At 42.2% G+C, this 21714-nt stretch overlaps 1 protein-coding gene across 1 annotated transcript in view; it reads left to right on the top strand.

Moving 5' to 3' along the window:
• Nucleotides 1–8819: 8819 nt before the first annotated feature.
• The window catches only part of tenm1 (teneurin transmembrane protein 1), a 212891-nt gene continuing 199996 nt past the window's right edge, over nucleotides 8820–21714 (top strand). Inside the window, 3 exon segments of the mRNA XM_034223176.1 lie at nucleotides 8820–9098; nucleotides 12332–12603; nucleotides 16777–17103. Coding sequence (XP_034079067.1) covers nucleotides 12387–12603; nucleotides 16777–17103 — 544 coding nt within the window. The 5' untranslated portion in view covers nucleotides 8820–9098; nucleotides 12332–12386.

Here is a 21714-nt window from a genome sequence, read left to right as displayed (position 1 = left end):
AACAAATAAACACACACCAAATAATGCCTGAGTAATTGTCTAAATATATTCTCCCATTAACGAGAAAACTCTCAGACACACTTTTTTGGTTTGTTAATCTTGATTTATAGGATAGAAATTGCATAAATCATGCATTTGAGAATGCATTGTAATCAGAAACTACAATTTGTCAATAAATACATCTGATGCACTACCCCTCCAGCCTCAGTGGAAATCTTTTAGTATTGATATTTGGATTGTTTCACCCATAATGCATACTGTATTATCATAAAATCCCCCCCAAAAAAACACACTTGAATGCAGCATGTTGTGCCCGTGTTGCTTTGTATGTCACCTGACGCTGCTCACACACTGATGCTTAATTCTTCCTCGGCACGCACGTTATTATTGATAGTGATAATAAAAACGAGGCAGTCTGTCTTTGCTCTTTGGGATTAATAGAGAGCATCTGTTCGTGGAGGTCAGATAACACACACAAACAATCCTTTTGTGTCTTTGTCACTTACACACTGCAGAAGATGATGCATGGGGCCTGGAGATGATTGTAATTCAGCATTGTACTGTAGTGTTGATGAGCTGTAGCTGCCGGCTGCTCATCATGCTACTGACTGGCGAAGTGTGTAAGAGTGTGTGTGTGTGTGTGTGTGTGTGTGTGTGTGTGTGTGTGTGTGTGTGTGTGTGTGTGTGTGTGTGTGTGTGTGTGTGTGTGTGTGTGTGTGTGTGTGTGTGTGTGTGTGTGTGTGTGTGTGTGTGTGTGTGTGTGTGTGTGTGTGTGTGTGTGTAAGCCTGTCGTCCACATGTGGATGTTGTTGGGCCCTGCAGATCTGCTGCGTTGGAGGTGGTGATGAGCAGTGATTAAGTGCATATTTTAAATGGCACACCCATTATGGCGACGCCTTTCACAATTAGAGGACAGCTCTTTGAATTGAAATGTCACTCCACCAATTATATGCTGCGCACATGCCACTGATAAGGCGTTGGCATTTGTGTCAGTCAACCAACCATGTGGCTAATCAATCAGTCAGATATTCGGGCTGTTACATTTCAACTCGTCAAGTGGTAAAACTAAAGTGTCACAGTAACATTTGAGATGATGGTTAAGTTAAGTAACAAAGTACTTGCATCAAAATGTCATTAAAGTGGCAAAAATGGAAGCACCCATTCTACACAGCGGCCATTTTTAGGATTATATATCATATTATTGGATTATAATTAGTAATGCATTCATGAGTTAATCACTTTAATAATATGCGGTTGGCGTAGTATGATTACTTTAAGTATGGTTAAGCTTTTGAATTTCACAAAGGGATCAATAACGTTTTAACCATCAGACGTTTTTATACATTTTGTGAAATTCATCTTAATTTGAATCATCAAAATAACTTACACATACATGGCGTCGAGTAGATAAAGACGCTTTATAGATTTTTTCTTTATGTATTCCAAGTTGGGAAATTGTTGTCGCAGCAGCATTGTTGACAGTCATTGTACCAGAAATTCTTTAAAATAGAAAAAGATTAGAACATTCAAAGCAAACATATTCACATTATTAAAGATATATTCAGAAGAGTATCTAAGAATACACACTATAACACATACAGAATCATATAGAATATACACTATGGACTAATCTGCTACCAGAACAAAAACAAATAAAACATCGAGTACTTACTTTATACATTAAAACAATTGTGCACAGTAGCTTCTTATGTAATGTCAACTACACCCCAAATTGTATGTACAATATGTGGATACAGTAAAAAAGTACACCAGTTGAACCTGCGGTGTAGCAGAAGTCTAAAGTAACAGAACACCTAATTACCTCGAAGTTGTGATTAAGTTAATTACTTAGGTAAATGTCCTAAGTTACTGTGCCGCATATTAACTCTATGCAGCCCACTCAGCAGCGGTTAGTGGTCAGTGTTGGTCTCTATGGTAATTATCTCTCTCAGCGGTTGCACACTCACTTTTAATTTTCATCTAGTTGTTGTTAAGCGGTTTGTGCATATGGTGTTTTTTGGAGGAAATTTAAATAAACTTCCCAGCTCCTTGGCTTTGAGCCTAGTTATAATTCCAATCCAGGCTTGTTAAATTCTGCAAGCAGATCCCATGAATTGTCCTGAGTCAAGAATTCACAGAGAAATAATCTTTCCTTGTGTCTAATAATTTGTGTTTTTCTAAGATTTGACTGATATTGCATGGCCTTTGGTTAGCGCGTTGCTCTGCGAGACAGCGGGGGAGTTCTTTTTTGTTATCCAGCCTTGCATTATTTATGAATTTTCATTCCAGGAATGCAGTAGCCCCTGGCACTGTAATGCTCCTTTTCTCCCATGGAATCGCTCACACACTTTCTACTCCTTGCCCCATGCAAGTTTGCTGTGAAACTGAATTTCCTTAATAAAATTGGGGTCATGAATTAGTGAGAGGACAACGTGGAAAGCATCAGAGGTTGTTTATAATATGGAGTACAACACTTAGAGCTGCAGTCAGACTTGAAATGATACGAGGCCCAGTGGGAGTTTGTACCCCCCCTTCCCCCCCCTTTTCCTCTGTGTGCTCATCACATGGTAGGAATAATTGCTGGAATAGCATACAAAGTGTCACAGTGTTCGCCACACGCTGATAATTTAAAAGTGAGGGAACCAGTTCAGGGTAATCTGACTGCTGGACCACGAGGCTTACACAAAGACACTTAAAGATGTAGCCATTGTACAACGTCGAATATTTACCTTCTTGCTGCAATACTGCTCCATCCTCAAGAATAATTGTTTAACAAATCCTGCAGTGCTAATTAGGGTTTCCTCTATTCATTCGGCTGTGGTCGGCCTCTGCACTCAGGAAATTGCAGGCGCTGCGATTAAAATGAAAGAAAAAAAGCAATATAATATCGCCAAATGACCCTATAAAAATCTCATAGCGCCACAGTGTTTACAGTTGTGTTTTAAAATGAATGCACTTAATACAGCGAAGCATTCTTGTCAGCATAACATGTTTAATAATTGAAAAAAGGAATCAGTGAATATGGAAAGCTTTGATGCAGCATTATGGTTATTTTTCTTACAAAGTGATTGGCAGCAAATTATGAAACTAAAAGTTTCTTGGAGGATTAACTCTTTCACAGACGGAGCAGCCTTTATTTTGCGTGTCCTGTTTCGTAATAAAGGGGTCTTCTTTCCAAAATAGGATACAAATCTGCGTACAATACATCATAGTCTGGAAGCAAGATGTCTCCCGTTTGCTTTCTCTTGTTTTTGGCATCCTTTCTCACACTATGATAACAAAAATATTCCTCCGTCGGCAAGGTCTTTTGTCTCTTTTGTTGCTTTTATTCTCTCCATATGCTCAAATATCCAAATACAATACTGTTTATTTCAGAGCTGAAACCAAAAAGGGAGCAACAGAGAAAGGGACATAAATAGTATCAAAAAGAAAATCACCTTGCTGCACACACATACACACACCCACACACACACACACACACACACACACATACACACACCCACACACACACCCACACACTTACACACACACACACACACACACACACACATACACACACCCACACACTTACACACACACACACACACACACACACACACACACACACACACACACACACACACACACACACACACACACACCACACACACACACGTACAGTATATGCCTGGGGCGTTTTTCTTTTAAGTTTTTGGCTTGACATCTCCAGCTTTCTATTCTCTCTTGTCTCCTTCCATTGGGCTATGGGCAAGAGTCAGGAACTATGCAGTTTGATAAGAAGCTGAGTGTTATGTTACATTTGTTTTGTAAAAATGCAATCATAGCCTACCTTCACTGTACGTCCACATCCCCCATTCCCCCCACCTCTCTTCTTTTAAAATCCAGTCAGAAGAAAGAAGGATCAGAGAGATAGGCTTACTGGTCAAGCCCACTCTACTTCTCTTTCAAATATGAGATTAATTTGTCAAGAGGTGTGTGTGTGTGTGTGTGTGTGGGTGTGTGTGTGTGTGTGTGTGTGTGTGTGTGTGTGTGTGTGTGTGTGTTTGGATAGGAGTGCTGATTGAACTCACCTAGCTAGAGTGCTGCGACAGAAGAGCTGATTTAAGCGTATGCACATTTTCTGGCGACTTCATTTGCGTTGCTGTATTGGATTGTGTTATATTTATAAACTAAGGCTGCAACTAAGTATTATTTTTCATTATTGATTGATACATGTAATATATTGGTCGTTATGTTCCTGTGGGCTAAGGTTATGGATTCAAAAGGGGCTGCAATGATAAGTCAACAAACATAAATTGTCCTCTAAATGGATTGAAAGTAATATTATGTGCAAAATTGGCAGAAAATGCTTCAGAAAAGGCTCTAAAATGTGAGGAATTTAGGTTTGAATCCATTTTTTTTAATCATATCAAACATAATTACTTTCAATTGAAGACATCACCTTTGACTTTGAGAAATTGAAGTAGACATTTTTCACTATTTTCCTCTAGAAAACCATTAGCAGACTAAGGATGCATAATGCAAATCATTGTTAGGTGCAGCTCTATGCAAATGTCAGGTTTTGTTTGACAAAGAGCACAAAGACACACAATTAAGAAGATAAAGAAAACAATATACTGTATTAGTCACATTTGAAAAACTAGAAATGGAATCAAAGCTGTTTTTTCTTGAACAATAAACATATGACTTACTTACTAATGAATGTATTATTGGAGGATTAAACACTGCAGCTCAAATTACCTTTATTGCAATGTGTACCTTTTATTTTGTCCACCCTATTGGGAATGTCTTAAACCTCATAAAGCTGTACTGTACTGTTGTTCATTTTATTTTGTCCGCCTTTTGTGTGTACAGTATATTCACAAAAACTGTGCCTATTAATATCTAAGCAGACACACACACACACACACACACACACACACACACACACACACACACACACACACACACACACACACACACACACAAGTACACATATACAGAAAGTCGATGCACACCTACAGGGACACATTTCTCACAGTGAATTTTTTTATTAATCAAGTCAGTGGACAACTTCAGAAGAAGAAAAATCAATTTTTGTTTCTTCCCCAATTCATTACCACACAAATTGTCCTTCACTTCAGAGTGCGCGTTGAGGTATCGGTGTCACAATAATTAAGTTAAAATCCATTATATTTGCGTTGATTTTATCCCTCTTTGTTGTTGACACGAGGGGGGGGGACAAAAGGAGAGTGGGCTGCTGGCCAGCGTTGATACTCCCCAGATGTACAGCAGCATTTCACCTTCAGTCACATCGATACAGAACAATTAATGGGGAGGGAAAACTTGTTGCACATGATTAACATCAAGGCCCCTGGTAATTCGACTTCAGGTACATACAACTACATCTGCACCCCAAAACCATGATTGATACCTCAATGTGAATAAGTTGCATCTGCAGCCTATTAAAAGATTTATTTAGCAACATAAAACATGGTGATGGTTTGCTGTACATCTCTCGTCTAAACGAGTTCATCTATTTCCTGCTGACTGGTAAATAGCCTCATGTGTATCATCAGTAATATTCATAGCTCTACTTTCTAGATGATCATGAATTATTAACTGGTAGGAAAGATGAATAGCCCCAAAACGGTGCTTAATGCCTCTCAGCTGGAAGCCATTTTGTTATACAGTATAGTACAGTACAATCAAATGTGTTCTGTGACGTGTTGTTTTGTGGTTAAGGTTTAATTTCAGAATGCGATCCACCGTGAACTCTGGGATGCGTTTCAAGTATTTGTATCATCGCCCCGAATTGACTTCTAACGGAGGAGACGTGTATTCTCTCAGCTGATTGCCAGCCAACACGCCAAGCCAAACTGCACAAAGATAAAGGATTTGAGCGGAAAAAATACCCAGAATCTGCTCCAAGAAAAATCAGGCAGCAGTTTCAAGTACAGCAGACCTAATACAGATGTAACAATCCTCAAATCCTACATTTCACAGAAAGCAGTGCATGTCAGCCCGACCTGGGAAAAGAATTGTTCGGAGTATACACATTGTGTTCTCTTTATTGTGCTCGGACGACACAGTGATTCATCTGACAAGCAACAAAAGGAGACATTCAAATTGTTCAGGAACTAGTTTTGCCAATCAAATTTAGAAAAGTCTACATTGAAATGAAGGAAGCAGGATGGATGAAAAGCAAAAGAAAGATGATGGAAATAACTTCCTCTCCATGTCCTAACATTGTACAGTATTTCCTGTTTTGTTTCATTTGTCGTCTAGAACACTTTCCTTTTCACTGTGACTGACAGTCACGTGAAACATCCAAGGCTGAAAACATTGCTTTGGTTTCTAGAGACGGTTTGTCTTTCGAAAGTAAAGGTGGATAACCAAACTGTATAGCATAACCTTGAGGTGCATTTTATATCTGCTATCCACAGAGCCGGCTAACGGAGAGAAAGCATTCTTCCCCGCACAGCCGATCTCATCAGTAGCGTACAAAAGAGCACCGCCATGGCCGCAGTTTGTTCCCGAGCTCGGTCTTCTGTCCTTTGTGGAGCTTTCTCCTCTCTTTGTCAAACTTTTTTTTTTTCTTGAGCGAGGCTGCTGATAAAACTGAGCGACCTCAGCCACCAAAAGGCCCGGAGATTCAGAGAGGAGGTGAAGGTTGAGAACAGATCTGAGGAGCCGGGGAGGAGGAGGGATGCATGCAGAGAGCACTCAGTTCTTTTCGGAACAAAAATCCTCCTCCTCTCACGCACTCCTGGGCTTTGCGAGATGACAAGCGTCACATTGCAGGAGTGTAGATGGAAGATTAGCCCACTTAGCATTCAGAAATCAATCTGCATGGCTTCTCAACAGCTAGCAGTAGCTCTGCTCGTCTGCAGGGCTAAGACTCATTTCTCTGTAATCAAAAACTTAATAAAGGAGACTCGCAGGAAATACTGTCTAAATCGCTAATCGCCAAATCCAATTTCTGGAATCAATGGCATTGATTTATCAATTATTCCTGCATCTGTAATGCTGCCACTTTGCCGTGCTTTGGGTGTTGGAGGTTTCAGCGGTCAAATGCATTATTGAAAGAGGCTTCTTACCAAGCAGTGGCAGATGCAGAGAGCTTAGGAGGGTGTCAGTCTTGATGTAAAGCTTTATTTGCAAAGCGAGTTAGCGTGAGCAGACTTTTAGTCCTGCTAGGAGGACAGTGACATGTATTTATCTTGCGAGAGAGGAGGAATATCAAACGTGTTGAATAAGGCTTTGTCTTGTCAGGAATATTGATTAAGTGGTTTCGGGTGGTGTCTGTTGCTTTCTGTGTGTTTTTGGTCGAATGCCTGTGTGGGGAATGTGGTGTAGTGCATGTGAGAGTGTTGCATACTCTCATCCATCTGAGTTGTTCGTTGTTTTCTCCTCGGGCTTTTGTAAGCAATCAGCAGAGGGCTTTCGATCAGAGAGAAGTGGATATATTGAAAAGAAAGTCTGGTTTGAAGCAACGGAAAGAGAAAAAAAGCTATACCTTGGTTAAGTTCTAAAAGAAAGAAGAAAAAGTTTAGTCATATGCGATGTATGAAAAAAGCTTAGCTACTCCCTCGCTCTAGGCCACATTCAGAGGGCATGAATAGTGTAGGACCTTATGGATTTCTCCACACCGCTCAGCCATGCAGTGGCGATGTGGAATTTGACTCATGTAGGATATAAATAGTCAAATGGCCCAGGATGGTTTCTTAGCTCCTCACAATAACCAATCTGCTCTGCGAGTGGACACGCTCGCCTCTTTCTCCGGCTTCTTGGTCATGCTCTCATTCCGACACCGGTGGGCACAGACTGTACGGGCTATTGTGTTACCTACCGTGTACTACTGACTTTTTCTTCTCCATTTGCACGTTAACCTTGGGCGCTGCATTCTGAGGAAGAATGGAGGGAGGTAGTGCACCGGAGAGTACATGGTAAAGACACTGCGAGAAATGGCGAGCAAGGGGTTTTCACAATGCATTCCTCACTGAAAAGGCCAGTGTTTATTGTGTATGGCGTGTGGGTGTTCAAGTGTGTTGTTTGCCAGTTAGCGTGAAATGCTACAAGTGCGTGTGGGTGTGGGGAGGGCAATGAGCGTGTAGCCCATTGTCAGTGTTTTTCATCTTCGAGGATACTGAGGTCCATGTTTTTGTGTGTGTGTGTGTGTGTGTGTGTGTGTGTGTGTGTGTGTGTGTGTGTGTGTGTGTGTGTGTGTGTGTGTGTGTGTGTGTGTGTGTGCTCTTCTGCTGGTAAACTTGGCATTAGCAGCTAGAGATTTCAGGCTTGGTCAGCTATGAAAGCAGGGCTGTGACGAGAGTGCTGCCGCTGCCCACAGATAGCTAGCCCTTATCCACTAATTAAAACCCTCTATCACTCCAAGTCTCACTTGGCAATCTCTCCATCCTTCAATTCTCCCCCCATTTTCACTGTGAAATCTCTCCATCTCTCATTATCTATCCATCACTCTCTTTATCCCCGCTCTCCATGCATCTCCCCCAACCCCCCCTCCTCTCGGCATCTGCGGAGGCCTCCCAGTGGGCGGTGTACTATTTTGTTGTGTTTCGGGGAGGTTTAGGTATAACAGGGTCCTGCAGAGCTTCTCGTCTGAGGTGTCCCTGTCATATGCCTGAGGAGCTATGGCGGTGCTAACGAATACAATTGTTTTCAAGCCCCCCCCTCCCCTCCCCTCCCTCACTCCAGGAGAGGCATCTTTCTCTGGCAGCTCATTGTTTACTCCCGCAGGACCTGTAGCCTGGATCTGCATTCTCTGCTACAGAGAGTGCCCTTCTGATGATTAAGCCATCAAAATGGTAGACAAAATGCAAACCTGCAAAACAACAGCGGGATTGTCATGACTTCACTTCGCGGCATCTGCAGCGACGACAGCTCGAGCATGAACATATATTTCGTGATGTTTCATCTCATCGTCATTCCCGTGGCTTGCGAGGCCTGTTTAGCGAGCGGGATTAGCTCGCCTCTGTGCAAACAAGCTTCTCGGAAAATGTGTAAAGGCCAGAGCTAACAAAGATAGCAGCTCTCCACTCACTGGGGGTCTCCAGGCTGTTGTGAAAATAAGACCTTCTCTGCATGGCGGAGATGCATTTGTAATCCTGGAACTATACTGTAACAATAATCAGAGGAGTTAATATTGTTGGATGGCACTCTGCTCTACCCGTCCTGCTTGTTTATTTACGATGTGAAACTCAATTTCTCTGCCATCGCCTGGCCCCGATCCACTTTCCCTGCCTCTTTTTTCCCCCCATTTTGCATGTCTTCTCTCTTACCGTTCGTCATGATTCCAGCCCATTCATTTGAGATTGGAAAGTGTAATTGGTTTTGGCTTTCTCCCCCCGTCTCGCACGGCCATCTCTGCCGTGCTGTTTTTTTGTTATTGTTGTCGGACATCTGAGATGACTTGGAGCGTAAATCCTGTTTAAAAGCAACTGTGGATGTGAGCCTCTATCACTTCTCTAAGCAGATTTGCAGGGGGGGGGAAGAGCCCACTGCTATACGGATGCCCTGTTTGAGCAAATGGAAGGATAGAAGGGGATCAAGCGGGCGAAGAGTCTCATTTAATAATATTGCAACTGTGTAGCCATGGAGTATCACTCCCGTGTGGTTGTGTGTGTGAGTTTGTGGCGAGAGAGAATGTGATAAGAAAGAGAAGGGTTAGGAGTTGGGGCAATTTAATGTGATGCATGTGTTTCACTCAGTGTTGTCACTTTGTATTAATTTTAAACCGTGCAGTGAATAGGCCATTACACACTGATGAATTATAGATTAGTATTAAAGTAGGAATGAAATCACACAATAACGTACACATACATTGTCATTGCAAACAAGCACTCACTGTTAATCTATTTGTAGCGCAAACAAATCTCTCGACATCGCACATTTTCACCTGTATCTAACTTATCCTTTTCACTATTAAGTGACGATACATAAAATGCAGTTCTGTGTTGTGGTTAACACAGTATGCACCTCATACATCTTTAAAGGCTATGAATTGTACATACTTCAGTCTTGTATGGAGATGATTAAGATCAGTTGTTAGTCACTGGCAGCAGTGATGCAATCATTCAAGCACTTAGTTAGCTTCACTGGGGGATCCCTGCTCTACACGCACATAACAAAATGATGAGCGAGATCATGATACAAACCATGTAGTGAAGGTTTTTGAAGATTGAGGTATTAAACATTAACTCTAGCATGACGATTATTATTTCGACATCATTATTAGACCTTCCCGTGGCTGCCCTTGTGTGTGTTTTTCTATGAATAGCCCGCTATACGCGCCCCAAGGTGCTTTCCTCCTCGACTGCAAATCTAGGCTAGTGTTGTGCTCAGGTGGCACATGCTGACTTGTCCTACAGAAAGCCCATGTGTCTTGTTTGAAGTGAGCTGGGCTCTAAGAAACAACCACCAGGTTTTGACATCAAAACCAAGAATCAAACCCCCTAATGGGCACCCCACTGTGGGCTAGAATTAGCGAGAATAACCCCCGCTAGCAGGCTTACTTCTCTAAACGCAGGGGCCTCCGAGGACGACATGGAGGGTGGAGAGCGTGTAAGGTAGGGCAAGGAGGAGCAATGGACTGGTACAAGAAGGAATGATGGTGGAAGAGGGGAATTAACAAGTAGAGGAAACAAGACTAGCTATTCCGCATTGTACAAGCATGAATACACACAGCAAGCAAAATGTTTACCAGATTGGTCCGTGTATGCGCACACTCCATCTATGGGGACACAAGATGGTGTGCCGAGGATTGCATGCTTTTCATTGTTGCATGTTAGCATGTGACAGACATAAAACAGGACAGAGAGCCTCTGTAGAGACAGGCAGCAGTCAGTGCCTGCAGCAAGCTCCGAGCTCACAGGGTAATGTATACTCACTCCTCGTCGTACCAGAGAGAAGGTGACACCAGTCAATCCCATTCTGACAGGGCAGCTGAGATAATAGCCGGCTTTGATTCCAGGCAATAACTCCTGCCAATCAAAATGAAAGGCATCGCGATTGCAGGGGAACCACAAGTGTATGTGTGTGTGGTGTGTGAGGCGTACAGTATGCTACAGTACCGCTCAGGTAATAGGATGCAAAATGTGGTTTTAGAGGCCTTCTTGTGCTTTGATTAAGGAGGAAACTCAGGAGATGGAGGACAAGGCTTTTAACTAATCATCTGCGTCATAATAATGTCTGCACAAGATGAGGATGTGTGTGTGGGATGAATGTGCCGTTTGACTGTCAGGGGTCGGCGGGTGGTCTCTGTGTGCATGCAAAGCGATCCGTGTGTGCGCAAATGTGCATGAGGAGAGTTGAGCGCCAGGCCAAGGGAAGGAGTCTTTCAGGTGGAATAAAAGCATTACTGCAGTGGTAGAAAGGTCAGCTGTAAACTTGTATCAGACTGGTGGTGATCACCCTCTGCTGCAGATCTCTGAGGTATTGAGCAGGCATGCTCTAATGGCTTTGATATATGGACTACAGGACTCCCTGAAGAGGTCAATACCATAGCACTTTGTCTCTATGAGCAATGACCCTCTCAAGCTCCATTTAGAAGCTTTATATCTGCAGGAAATAGGCTGGAAAGGCCTCAGGCAGGGCACGGTGAAAGAGAACTAATATGAATGAAGTGTTTTCTAATCACTTCTTTCTGGGCCCTAATCGACGTCCCAATCAATCACCGGTTATGGCGGTATAAGCATATTGTGCCGGACGTTATCAAAAATAGTTTTTGATGTGGTTAAGAGAAGAACAAGAGAGTCTTTATCAATTCTCCATTAGGAAGGGCAGTGACACTGTAAAGCCTGGTGTGTAGTAGTGTGTCGTCACTACTTGGGAAGCTGGTGAGTAACAGTGTTTAATGAGAGTGACAGACGTGGGGCTCGAGCTGCAAATTAGTTGATTTTGTTCTCCAACTTGTCAATGGTTGTCTGTGAAATAGAGCTAAAGCCCACAGTAGGGGGATAAGACGGAAACAACAAGTGACAGAACGGAGAGCCGTGCTTGATTATGGCCAATTTCTCTTCATACACGTCTGGACATAATGGCCTCCATCGCGGTCCCTTCTGAGCATATTGATTTGGAACTAACCTTTGGTGTGAAATATGAAAGAAGCCAAAGACTGTTTATGAATGTCTGCTGTAATTGGAATGAGCAGATGTTGCAATATTGTCCCACTGTGTTCAATAACAAGCTTCTGGTGCTATTTCTCTCCTCTGCCCTGTCTGTTCACTCCCCTGTTTCCCTTGATTTCCCTCCACTGGCACATCTTGCTTCCTCCCTGCTGTCCTTTTCCTGCCTCTTTCACTAACCTTCCCCTCCCGTCTTTTCTCACCTCCAGACTCTGTGCTCTGTCCCGTGGCTGTGCTGAGTGACTAAGCAGAGACCTACAAGCCATGGAGGAGATGGACAGTAAACCCTACCAACCTTTGTCTAAGGGACGCCATGAGATGGAGATGTCCTACACCAGCTCGTCTGACGAGAGCGAGGACGGCCGCGCCCACCACCGCTCCTACACCTCTCGTGAAACCCTCCCGGACTACACACACGAGCTGCGCCTCACACTCGGATCTCACCGGGAGAGACAGAACAACTACAGCCAACCCCAACCAGGTACTACAACGATACAAACCCTTAAACACAGCACAGTTACCAACCGACTCTCCTTACCATTTTCTTTTTAGACGGCATTGTCATTGTTAAAGTATCTGAGATAAAATAAGATGACTTTATTGATTCCAATTTTGGAAATGTTTGCGTTGCAGCAGCATAAAAATACAAGGCATTGTACATTAGAACAATTAAAAGACTAGAAATAACAATTACAAATATAAACATCTCAATAGAAATAAAATAGCATTTAAAAAATGTTTAAATACAAATTTACAGCAAATGAGACGAAGATGGAAACTTGAGGCGTTTCTTTGTGTTTCTCGTGTCTTTCTCTTCCCGCACACTCATACGTTTAAGCTGACTGGACGGCCAATCATTTGGATAGATTCTCAGACAGTTTCATGTCCACAGTGTTAACAGTATGGGACACAGCGTAAACACATGGTCGACAGACACTAACCAACGTTTCCAACTTGAACAACACCCAATAACCGTCTTGGTTTGTCAGGGCCTTAAGGCTTATGTGTTCATCTAAAAATATAAATCCATAGATACTGTATGTGCACATAAATGGATTCTGGCACACAAGGGGAAGACACACTCACAAGGAATCTCACTGAGGTCTTTAAAAGGACCTTTTTGAATTACCTATTACATTCCACAATGAGACAGGACAGTCGGAGGCAGCCAATTACCTCTTCTCCAAGGAGGTGATATTTCTCTCCCACAGCAAAACTAGGTCAACCCCAAACCTCTATGGCCTCACCTGGGGTGGAACACCCCCCTTCATTACACACACACGTGTGGACATAGGCACACACGCAGGCGCACTTTGACACATACACTGAATAATTCTTCCCTGCCGGTGACAGGAGGAGAAATGGGCCAATGCATGCTGTGATGGATGGCCTTTATGCAGGTCATGTGTGGTGTTAAGAGAGAAGCAGCACCTCATCAGGACAATGCCGCTGTGCATGGTTCATTGTGATCAATAGATACTCTTTCTCCTACTCCAACCTCCCGCTTCTCTGCAAGACCTACCCACCATGCTAACAAGCAGCATTAGCCATTCACAGCAGTTACAACTCCTGACATCAGGCCGCTGCGGGGATAGCGTGTTTTGAATGCCACCTTCTATGGATTTTATGATATTGTTCTCCATGCAGGGACCCGTCAATGGCCATTAGTCATCAGCATGTCTTCCGCAACATTGTAGAGTCAAAGAGCACTTGGCTTTTTCAACAGTTGCGCCCTTTCTGTTTCCATAACAAACAACATCCCCTGCCATCAGTGTCATATGGTAAGGTGTGATAGACCCCCCAAAGCAGACTTTGAAATGTCAATGGCAGCCGGTTCTGAGAAACACATCTGTTCATCTTTGGGCAACCGAGTTATATATAGCTTATCCTACCTAAGTAACCAACTGTTAAGGGGGGATTTTGCCTCCAGTGACGTTTTTAATGGATTACAGTGTTCCTGACAAAGATCAGCCAATTTCTTTCCCCTCTAATTCCCCGCCCAGCTTCTTCATATTTTCCCTCATCTTTCAAACTGCCGCATCTTGCCATCTCCTTCCTTCTTTTCCTCCCTCATCATTTTCCTTGATACTACACATTCCTCTTAGTGGATTAAATCCTAAATTCCCAAATTCCCAATTTGCCCTTATTGCCCCTTTCCCAGGTCCTTTAAAATTAAAAAGATACTATTCATAGATGTATAAATAATTATTGTTAATCACCCAAGAGAGCTTCCCACACTAATTAGATTTTTGTTTAGTCTATTAATTTACTTAAATGAATTACTTAAATGCATTTTGTTTACATAATCCATAAATCAGTTATAGCTCTGTATGAATGTGACATTATTTACAGGTAACCACAGTGAAATAATCTGACCATTTTATTGTACATGGATGAATAATGATGGTATTTTTTATATTTTATAAAATTGCATAAATCCTAACATATGGGTAAACAAAATGGTGTAGGTTTTCTTCATAATGTGGTAATAAAGTAGAATGTTGTTTATATCTATCTCGGCAACACCATCATGTGATTGACTTGATTATAATGTCTTTAGAAATAACAGTTATCCATAAAAAAACATTGATAGATTTTATGTTCTTGCATTATTAATAGACTAAGAAAATAAATCCCATTCAACCTTTAATTAGCAGATGATTTGTGGGTTTTACCTGTTTCCCTAATGTAATGTGATTTGATGTTGTCACGTGTGTTGATTGTCTTCTTAACATTGATTTGTAGCAATTGCCTGCTTTTTAAATGTCTGTTACTTTAAATGATGCTGACTTATTCCTCCAAGCTTTTATCTAAGCTGTTACACAGTTTCAGCGTTCTCCTGTTCTAGTTGTGAATTTTTGTTTTTAGGATGACTTTTAACATCTGTCCAGGGACTACAGACTCTGTTGGCTAACTCTGGCGCATTTACAGAAATGTCAATCAATGTGCACTGTCCCTGTCAAATAAATATATAAATAAATAAATAAATAGTTGTGTTTGCTGTATTATATGGCACATTTGGGAAAGGGGGTGCTGCATGAGAAGAATAAAGACTCAAATGCAAATATGATCCAAAAATTGTACATAAAGTTAATTGCTGATAGTGTGCAATAATAAAAACTAACCTCAAACAAATTCATTCAAACATGTTTATGTAAGTACTACCCGAGATCAACAGTAATCAAACACATTTATTTAGGAATATTCAACATATATGAGCACCAAACTAATAAAAGATCTCACTTGATGTGTTGTGACAATTTAATTAGCAGAAGCTATTTGGCACATGGACCAGTCACTTGCTTTGCTCACTTTTATTCATGTCTCTGTCAAAATGATTTATACATTTCGTATTCAGAATATATATTTGTTTTCCATGACATCCAGCACTCTGAGAAAGTAGAATTATGACCCAACATTTTTTCTGATTTTGTTTTTTTTAAAGTACTTACAGCATTGGATGAAAATACTGATAAATATAAATATATATTTCGTTTTTCTCTCTAAAGTGAGTAGGAAGCAGTTTATTGTAATGGCAGGAAAAAGGACGTTATTCAAAACATGATTTCCCCTCCAATCACCTCAAATCTCCTCTTGTATAATGCATTTGTTTCAATATAATGCATGTTTTTTGCTACAGTGCTACAGGGAAATAGCCTATTTGCTCCTAAATTGCCCTCTTGCAGCCAATTTGAGCTAAACAGTAGTGTGTAGTGGTGACCAATGTTGTGCCGGTTTAATTCCAGCAGAACAGTGTGTGAGCCACAGTTGGTCCTGACCCCATCAAACAGGCACAGTAGGACACAACTCCGGTCAATGGAGTGGTCAACAGGACTGTGGCTCTTATTGAAACACTGCGGCTCGTGTTCAAAGGAGCCGACCTAACGCACATATTAACTGCACTAAGTGAGCAGAAGAACTCTTTCTTTCCTGTGTTCTCAGTGAAGTCTATCCTGCGAGGCTCCGGTAGTATCTGTATGGATTTCAATTTAGGGCCTCGCCTTTTCAAATTCCATCAGTTCCATCTCTTCCACTTATACATTCTAAACAGAAAACTCAGGTGGTGAGGAAGAAAATTTACTCAACTGCCTCTGCAGGAATGAAAAAAAAAAGTCAATTGAATTGAATTGAATTGAAGTGTAACCAGAGGACTAACACAGTATATAAGATGTTCTCAGATATCAGTTTGATGCTTGGGATTGGAGGGTGTTCTAATACCTGAAAGCATAAGAGGCTCAATTCTTCCCTCAGTCTGAGTCAATATTAATAAGGTTTGATCTTTATCTGATCTCTTCACCCCACCAAGGAGAATATAGATGAGATCAGTGCTCTGTTTGAGCAGCAGTTCAATACGTCTCCAGCTCGATAGCACACATCAGGCAGCCCGAACAGGATATAGCTTCACTGCAAATGGTTAAGAAAAATCGAGGGTGGCATTTTGATTTGGGCTTCTGCAGCAAAAAAATTGAAATAAATGCTTGCTCAAATAGCAGCGTGTCTCTTGACATCATTTGGGAGGGGTTTGGCTTGTAAATGACAAACACCTGGTCAGCTTAGTTGTGAAGCAAATACAAACACATGCCGGAATTAGAGGCTTTACAGCTCTAACGTCTGTAGGCTGATCTCAATCTGCGTGTCTGTCCTCCTCTTTTAGATTTAGACTTCTGCAAGGCCGGGCAGATGAGAAGCCCAGACTACCACATCCACCCCCAGCAGCAGCAGCAGCAGCAGCAGCACCAGGAGGAGGAGGAGGAGGCGCTGTGCTCTGGACCGGCCGCTCACGTCCACAGCCACTACTCCCTGGGCGTGGGCTCCGACGTGGACACGGAGCCGGAGGTGGACCCCTCTCCGAACCACGGCCTGCAGCACATGTGGATGCGCGGGCTGAAGTCCGAGCAGAGCTCCTGCCTGACGAGCCGTGCCAATTCCGCCCTGTCCCTCACCGACACCGAGCACGACAGGAAGTCCGAGCCTGACAACGGTGAGTGGAATATTTCTCTTCTAACTCCACAAGGGGATTGATTGCCCATCACTATGCAAAGCGCCCAGGGGAGATTTAAGCTTGGCGGATAATCTAGCGCACCTTTGATGATTCATTTCAACTCTCTATGGAGCACTTTCAGACTTAATAACCGATGACATCACATAATTGAGTTTGAGCACTTTTCAAATATAAGGCTATGGCTTTGGGGGTCTCCCAATTGGAGCGTCAGTGGTTTGATCCCAAGGCCTTGCAGTCAACATGTCAATGTCATGATACTGAACCCCAAAGTGCTCCCGTAGGTATTGAAGTGTTGCTTTAGTTAAAAGCGTCAACTAAATGACAGTAATCCAATAACTAATACTTTTGGATGGTTAAGACCATAGGACAATCATGTATACATTTTGAAAATGGTTGTAGCTCCCCTTCAAAGAGAGGACCTTTTTTACAAAATAATGCAACGAAAAACAACATAATATTATATAACTTTGAGTTCTGTAATTTAGGGTTGGGTAGAGTTGTTCTTTTGTAAATATATGGCTTTCGCTCAGAGGGAAAATGGGCATCTACCAATCAGATGGTTGCTCATTTGATCCCTAGCTCAGTCAGTCAGTATGATGAAGTTTGCTTGGAAAGATACTGAACCCCAATTTGCTCCCTTAGGTCTATGGTTCTAAATCGTATGTAAGTCGCTTTGAGTACAATCTAAATAAGATGTGATGTAGTAACTAATATTTTTGATTGTCTTAGACCAAGCTGTATGACTTTTGAAAATGGGTGTCGCACAAATTCACAGAAAATACATTTCTCACCAAATAATGCAACAAAAAACATCATGCAACATTAAACTTGATGACATCACAAATGTAAGTGCTATCACTTTTGGATTGGGAGAGTTGTTTATGAATATAAGTCTGTGGCAAAATGGGCAGCTACCAATCAGATGGTTGCTCGGTCGATCCTCAGCTCATTCAGTCAGAATGACGAAGTTTCCTTGGAAAGATACTGAACCCCAATTTGGTCACTTAGGTTTATGGTTCTAAAGTGTATGTGAGTCGCTTTGGATCAAATCTAAATGAGATTATTATATATGTTTGGATTGTCATAGACCAAGCTGTATGACTTTTGAAAATGGGTGTCGTTTAAAGTCACAGGGAAGATATTTCTCAACAAATAATGCAACGAAAAACATCATGCAACATGTAACTTGATGACATCACAAATTTGAGTTTTATCACTTTTGGATTGGGAGAGTTGTTGTTGTTTATGAATATAAATCTGTGGCACGAGGCGCACCTATCAATCAGAGGTCAAGTGTTCTTGGTCAGGATACGGAACTCCAAATTGTTCCCGCAGGTCTACGATATTGAAATGTCTCGAGGTTGCTTTGGATAAAAGCATCAGCTAAAAAACATGTAATGCAATAATCTTTGGATTGCCTTAGACCAAAGGAATAAGATGTATGAATTCTGAAAAAGGACATTTCCCTTTAACGAGAAAGGACATTCCTCTCCAACAAATTCAACAAAAAACAACATATACCGTTATTACAAAAATGCAAGGTTTATGATACAGCCTCAGGCAATTACGTGCTTTAAACTCTCTGTTTTTTAACTAATGCTAATGCATCAGTTCGTCTCTCTTTGAAAGCTCTTTGAAGCGGCTTAATACAAAATAATGTGCTATTGGTTATTAGTCTCTGAAGTGAGCTCGTATTGGAGGTGAAGCCCGGGTCGACTGGGGATAGAGCATCCACAGAATATGGCTCGGAAAGGATTGGATATCCATATGAAGCTGAAGCATGTTTTGGTTTAAGGCTTGGTGGAAGGAGGAATTGTAGGGGTCGGGCTTTCTGCAGTACCTGACTGGGCTGCCTGAGGGTAGCTGACAACCGCCTCTGTGGGAAGACTATAGCCTGGAAGGAAGGAGAAGTTGAGAGGCGGGGGCTAAGACATGGGGCCAACTAGAGAAGAGTCTGGGATGGTGCCAGCTATCTGTCTTGCACTGCTGGGCTTGGCTCGGCTCCCCGCAGATGGAAAGTTAGTTAGAGGTGCACACAAACAAAGACAGAGCTCTCCAACCCATCCCCAAGGGCACTGTCTGTTTATGTGCCACAAAAAAGGTGGAACATATTCAGAGGCTGAAAAAAAAGACGGGTAATAGAGAAAGACAGAGAGGGGAGTAAAAGAAAAAAAGAAAATTGCAGAGGGGAAGCGTAAGAGACAGAGAGAGCTAAAAAATGCTAATGAGAGAATAGAAATGGTAATGTAATGGTATAATTAGAATGAGAATAAAGGGGAATGAGTGGTTGAGGGTAAAACAGGTGAAGGAGAAGCTGGTTTTGAGCAAGTGCTAGACAAAGATGGAGAGAGAGGGTGAGGGATGAGACGGGGGAATGGAAGGATCAGTGAGCCAGGGGGAATCAGAGAGTTTAAGATGCACTTGTTTGGGATGCACCCAGGGGTGCTGTTTAATGGCAGCCGGATTGGACATGGAGTCAGCCTGGTGCAAAATCACAAGATGGAAGAGGCACGAGCTAAACTGAGGGAGTGGGAGTGCTCGGAGCATTACACAGTAATCAATTTGTGATGGCTGCGTGCATATGGTCCAAAGTTATTACCATTTGAGATGAGGCCTCCATCTTTATCCAGGGTCAGAATGAAAGCTGGAAGAAGGAGAGGGCTGGTGGTGGGGGTGGGGGGCAGATGCAGGCAAAAAGGGAAACAGAAGCAAATGAGGACGGATGAAGTCATAGGAGTGAGAGGCGAGGATTTAAATGTTCAAAGCATTCGGCTTTACTGCTACAATGCACCAGGAAAGCCGGTGTATGTGCGGATTTCATATGTCACATGAAGAGCTATACTCTTCAAACCTTGACACAATCTGCCTCCGCTCTTCCTTTTCGCTCAAGTTGCGCCCTTCTCTACATGTTATCTTAACTGGGCAACCTTTTTTCTCCCCCCTCCTCCTCACCAACACCACATTTATGCTCATTCTCTCCCTGTCCATCTCCCGCTGACACGTGGCCTGGGGTGTTCATGCGTGGCATCCTTTAATAGGAAATGCATCATGGATGTCACATTTCTCTCCATCAGCACACCAAAGCCTTGCACGCCCCTCTGTTCCCGGTGATAATGAAAGTTAGAGCCACTTGTGAAAAAAATTACGGTGTAAAGGGGCCGAAATAAAAAAACGTCCCCTGCCAAAATGAAAGTGCATTTTAAGTCGGACCGACCTTGCACTCCCTTTGTCTTCAGAGCTCGCCCCCCTCCCAAACACATTAATGATGTCAGCTTCAAACTGGCAGGAATCCTTTTGTTCCTGGTCTGATTGAAGCTGACAAGTCAATTTAGTCAATGTGTCAGTGTGTGTGTGTGTGTGTGTGTGTGTGTGTGTGTGTGTGTGTGTGTGTGTGTGTGTGTGTGTGTGTGTGTGTGTGTGTGTGTGTGTGTGTGTGTGTGTGTGTGTGTGTGGTGTGTGTGTGTGTGTGTGTGTGTGTGTGTGTGTGTGTGTGTGTGTGTGTGTGTGTGTGTGTGTGTGTGTGTGTGTGTGTGTGTGGGATTGAGTGCGAGAAAGATTGAGAGAGGGAGCCGCAGATTAAAAAAGAGTTATTGGTGAGATATATTCGGTATGTGTGTCCGTTTAGCTGTCTTTTAATATGTGTCTGTGATGGGTTGATGCATGGGTGGGGGGGGGGCTTGTCCAACTGTGACACCTCCCTTGAGGAAGGCTGTAGGCGTTGTCGAGCGTCCGTCAGACCTGCTGACAAACTGAGGGAAACATCAACACCCTGAATTGACGACAGTACGCCGTTAGAGAGGAGATTGGCAGAAGAAAGACTGAGTGTAGTTCAGCTGGAGTTTACTGCTGACACACACACACACACACACACACACACACACACACACACACACACGTACACTTCATGGCCAGAAGTATGTGGACAACAATTTGTGTCAGATTTGAATCTATTTAAAAACTGTTTCCAGAAATATGGAAGCACACTTTTAGAAACTGATCGGCCCAAAATAATGAAAACAGCAGTACACTTTAATGTGCATTAAGGTGCTTTGGCCATATGTATGTGGATATGCTGCTACTACTGCAATTCTGAAGGTATAGTTTGACATTTTAAAAAGTACAAGCACTCGTATTATAACGATGTTGCAGTTTAACAGAAAATCCTGACATTTATAGCATAGTTGTACCTTGACGTGTGACCAATCTCAAAAGTATATCACAAAATGAATAGACATCCCCAACCTTTTTGGAAATCAAAATTATTATTTGTATTCCTCCTTTATCTATTTATATTTTAGTTATCTAAACGGGTAATGAGTCAAAGTAACGTCGGGCAAGGGGAAGCTAATTTAGCTGGTGGTTTAGCGGAAAGCATTTTAATTCTTCCCATATTCCAATATTTAAACTTTTGTTGATTCATGTGACAACGTTCTGAGAAAGTGTTATATTACCTTAAATACCAGTGACATCAGCCTCTGCTTTTGATAACCCTTCCTTGTGTAAATTGATTTTTTACATAATGTATATTGCGCTGACTCGACTGATGTTTTATTATTGTGTTTACTGTTCAACCAAATACCCTATCTTATA

This window comes from Gymnodraco acuticeps, unplaced genomic scaffold, assembly GCF_902827175.1.
Source record: "Gymnodraco acuticeps unplaced genomic scaffold, fGymAcu1.1, whole genome shotgun sequence".
NCBI lineage: Eukaryota > Metazoa > Chordata > Actinopteri > Perciformes > Bathydraconidae > Gymnodraco > Gymnodraco acuticeps.
This window is presented reverse-complemented; position numbering and strand designations above follow the sequence as displayed.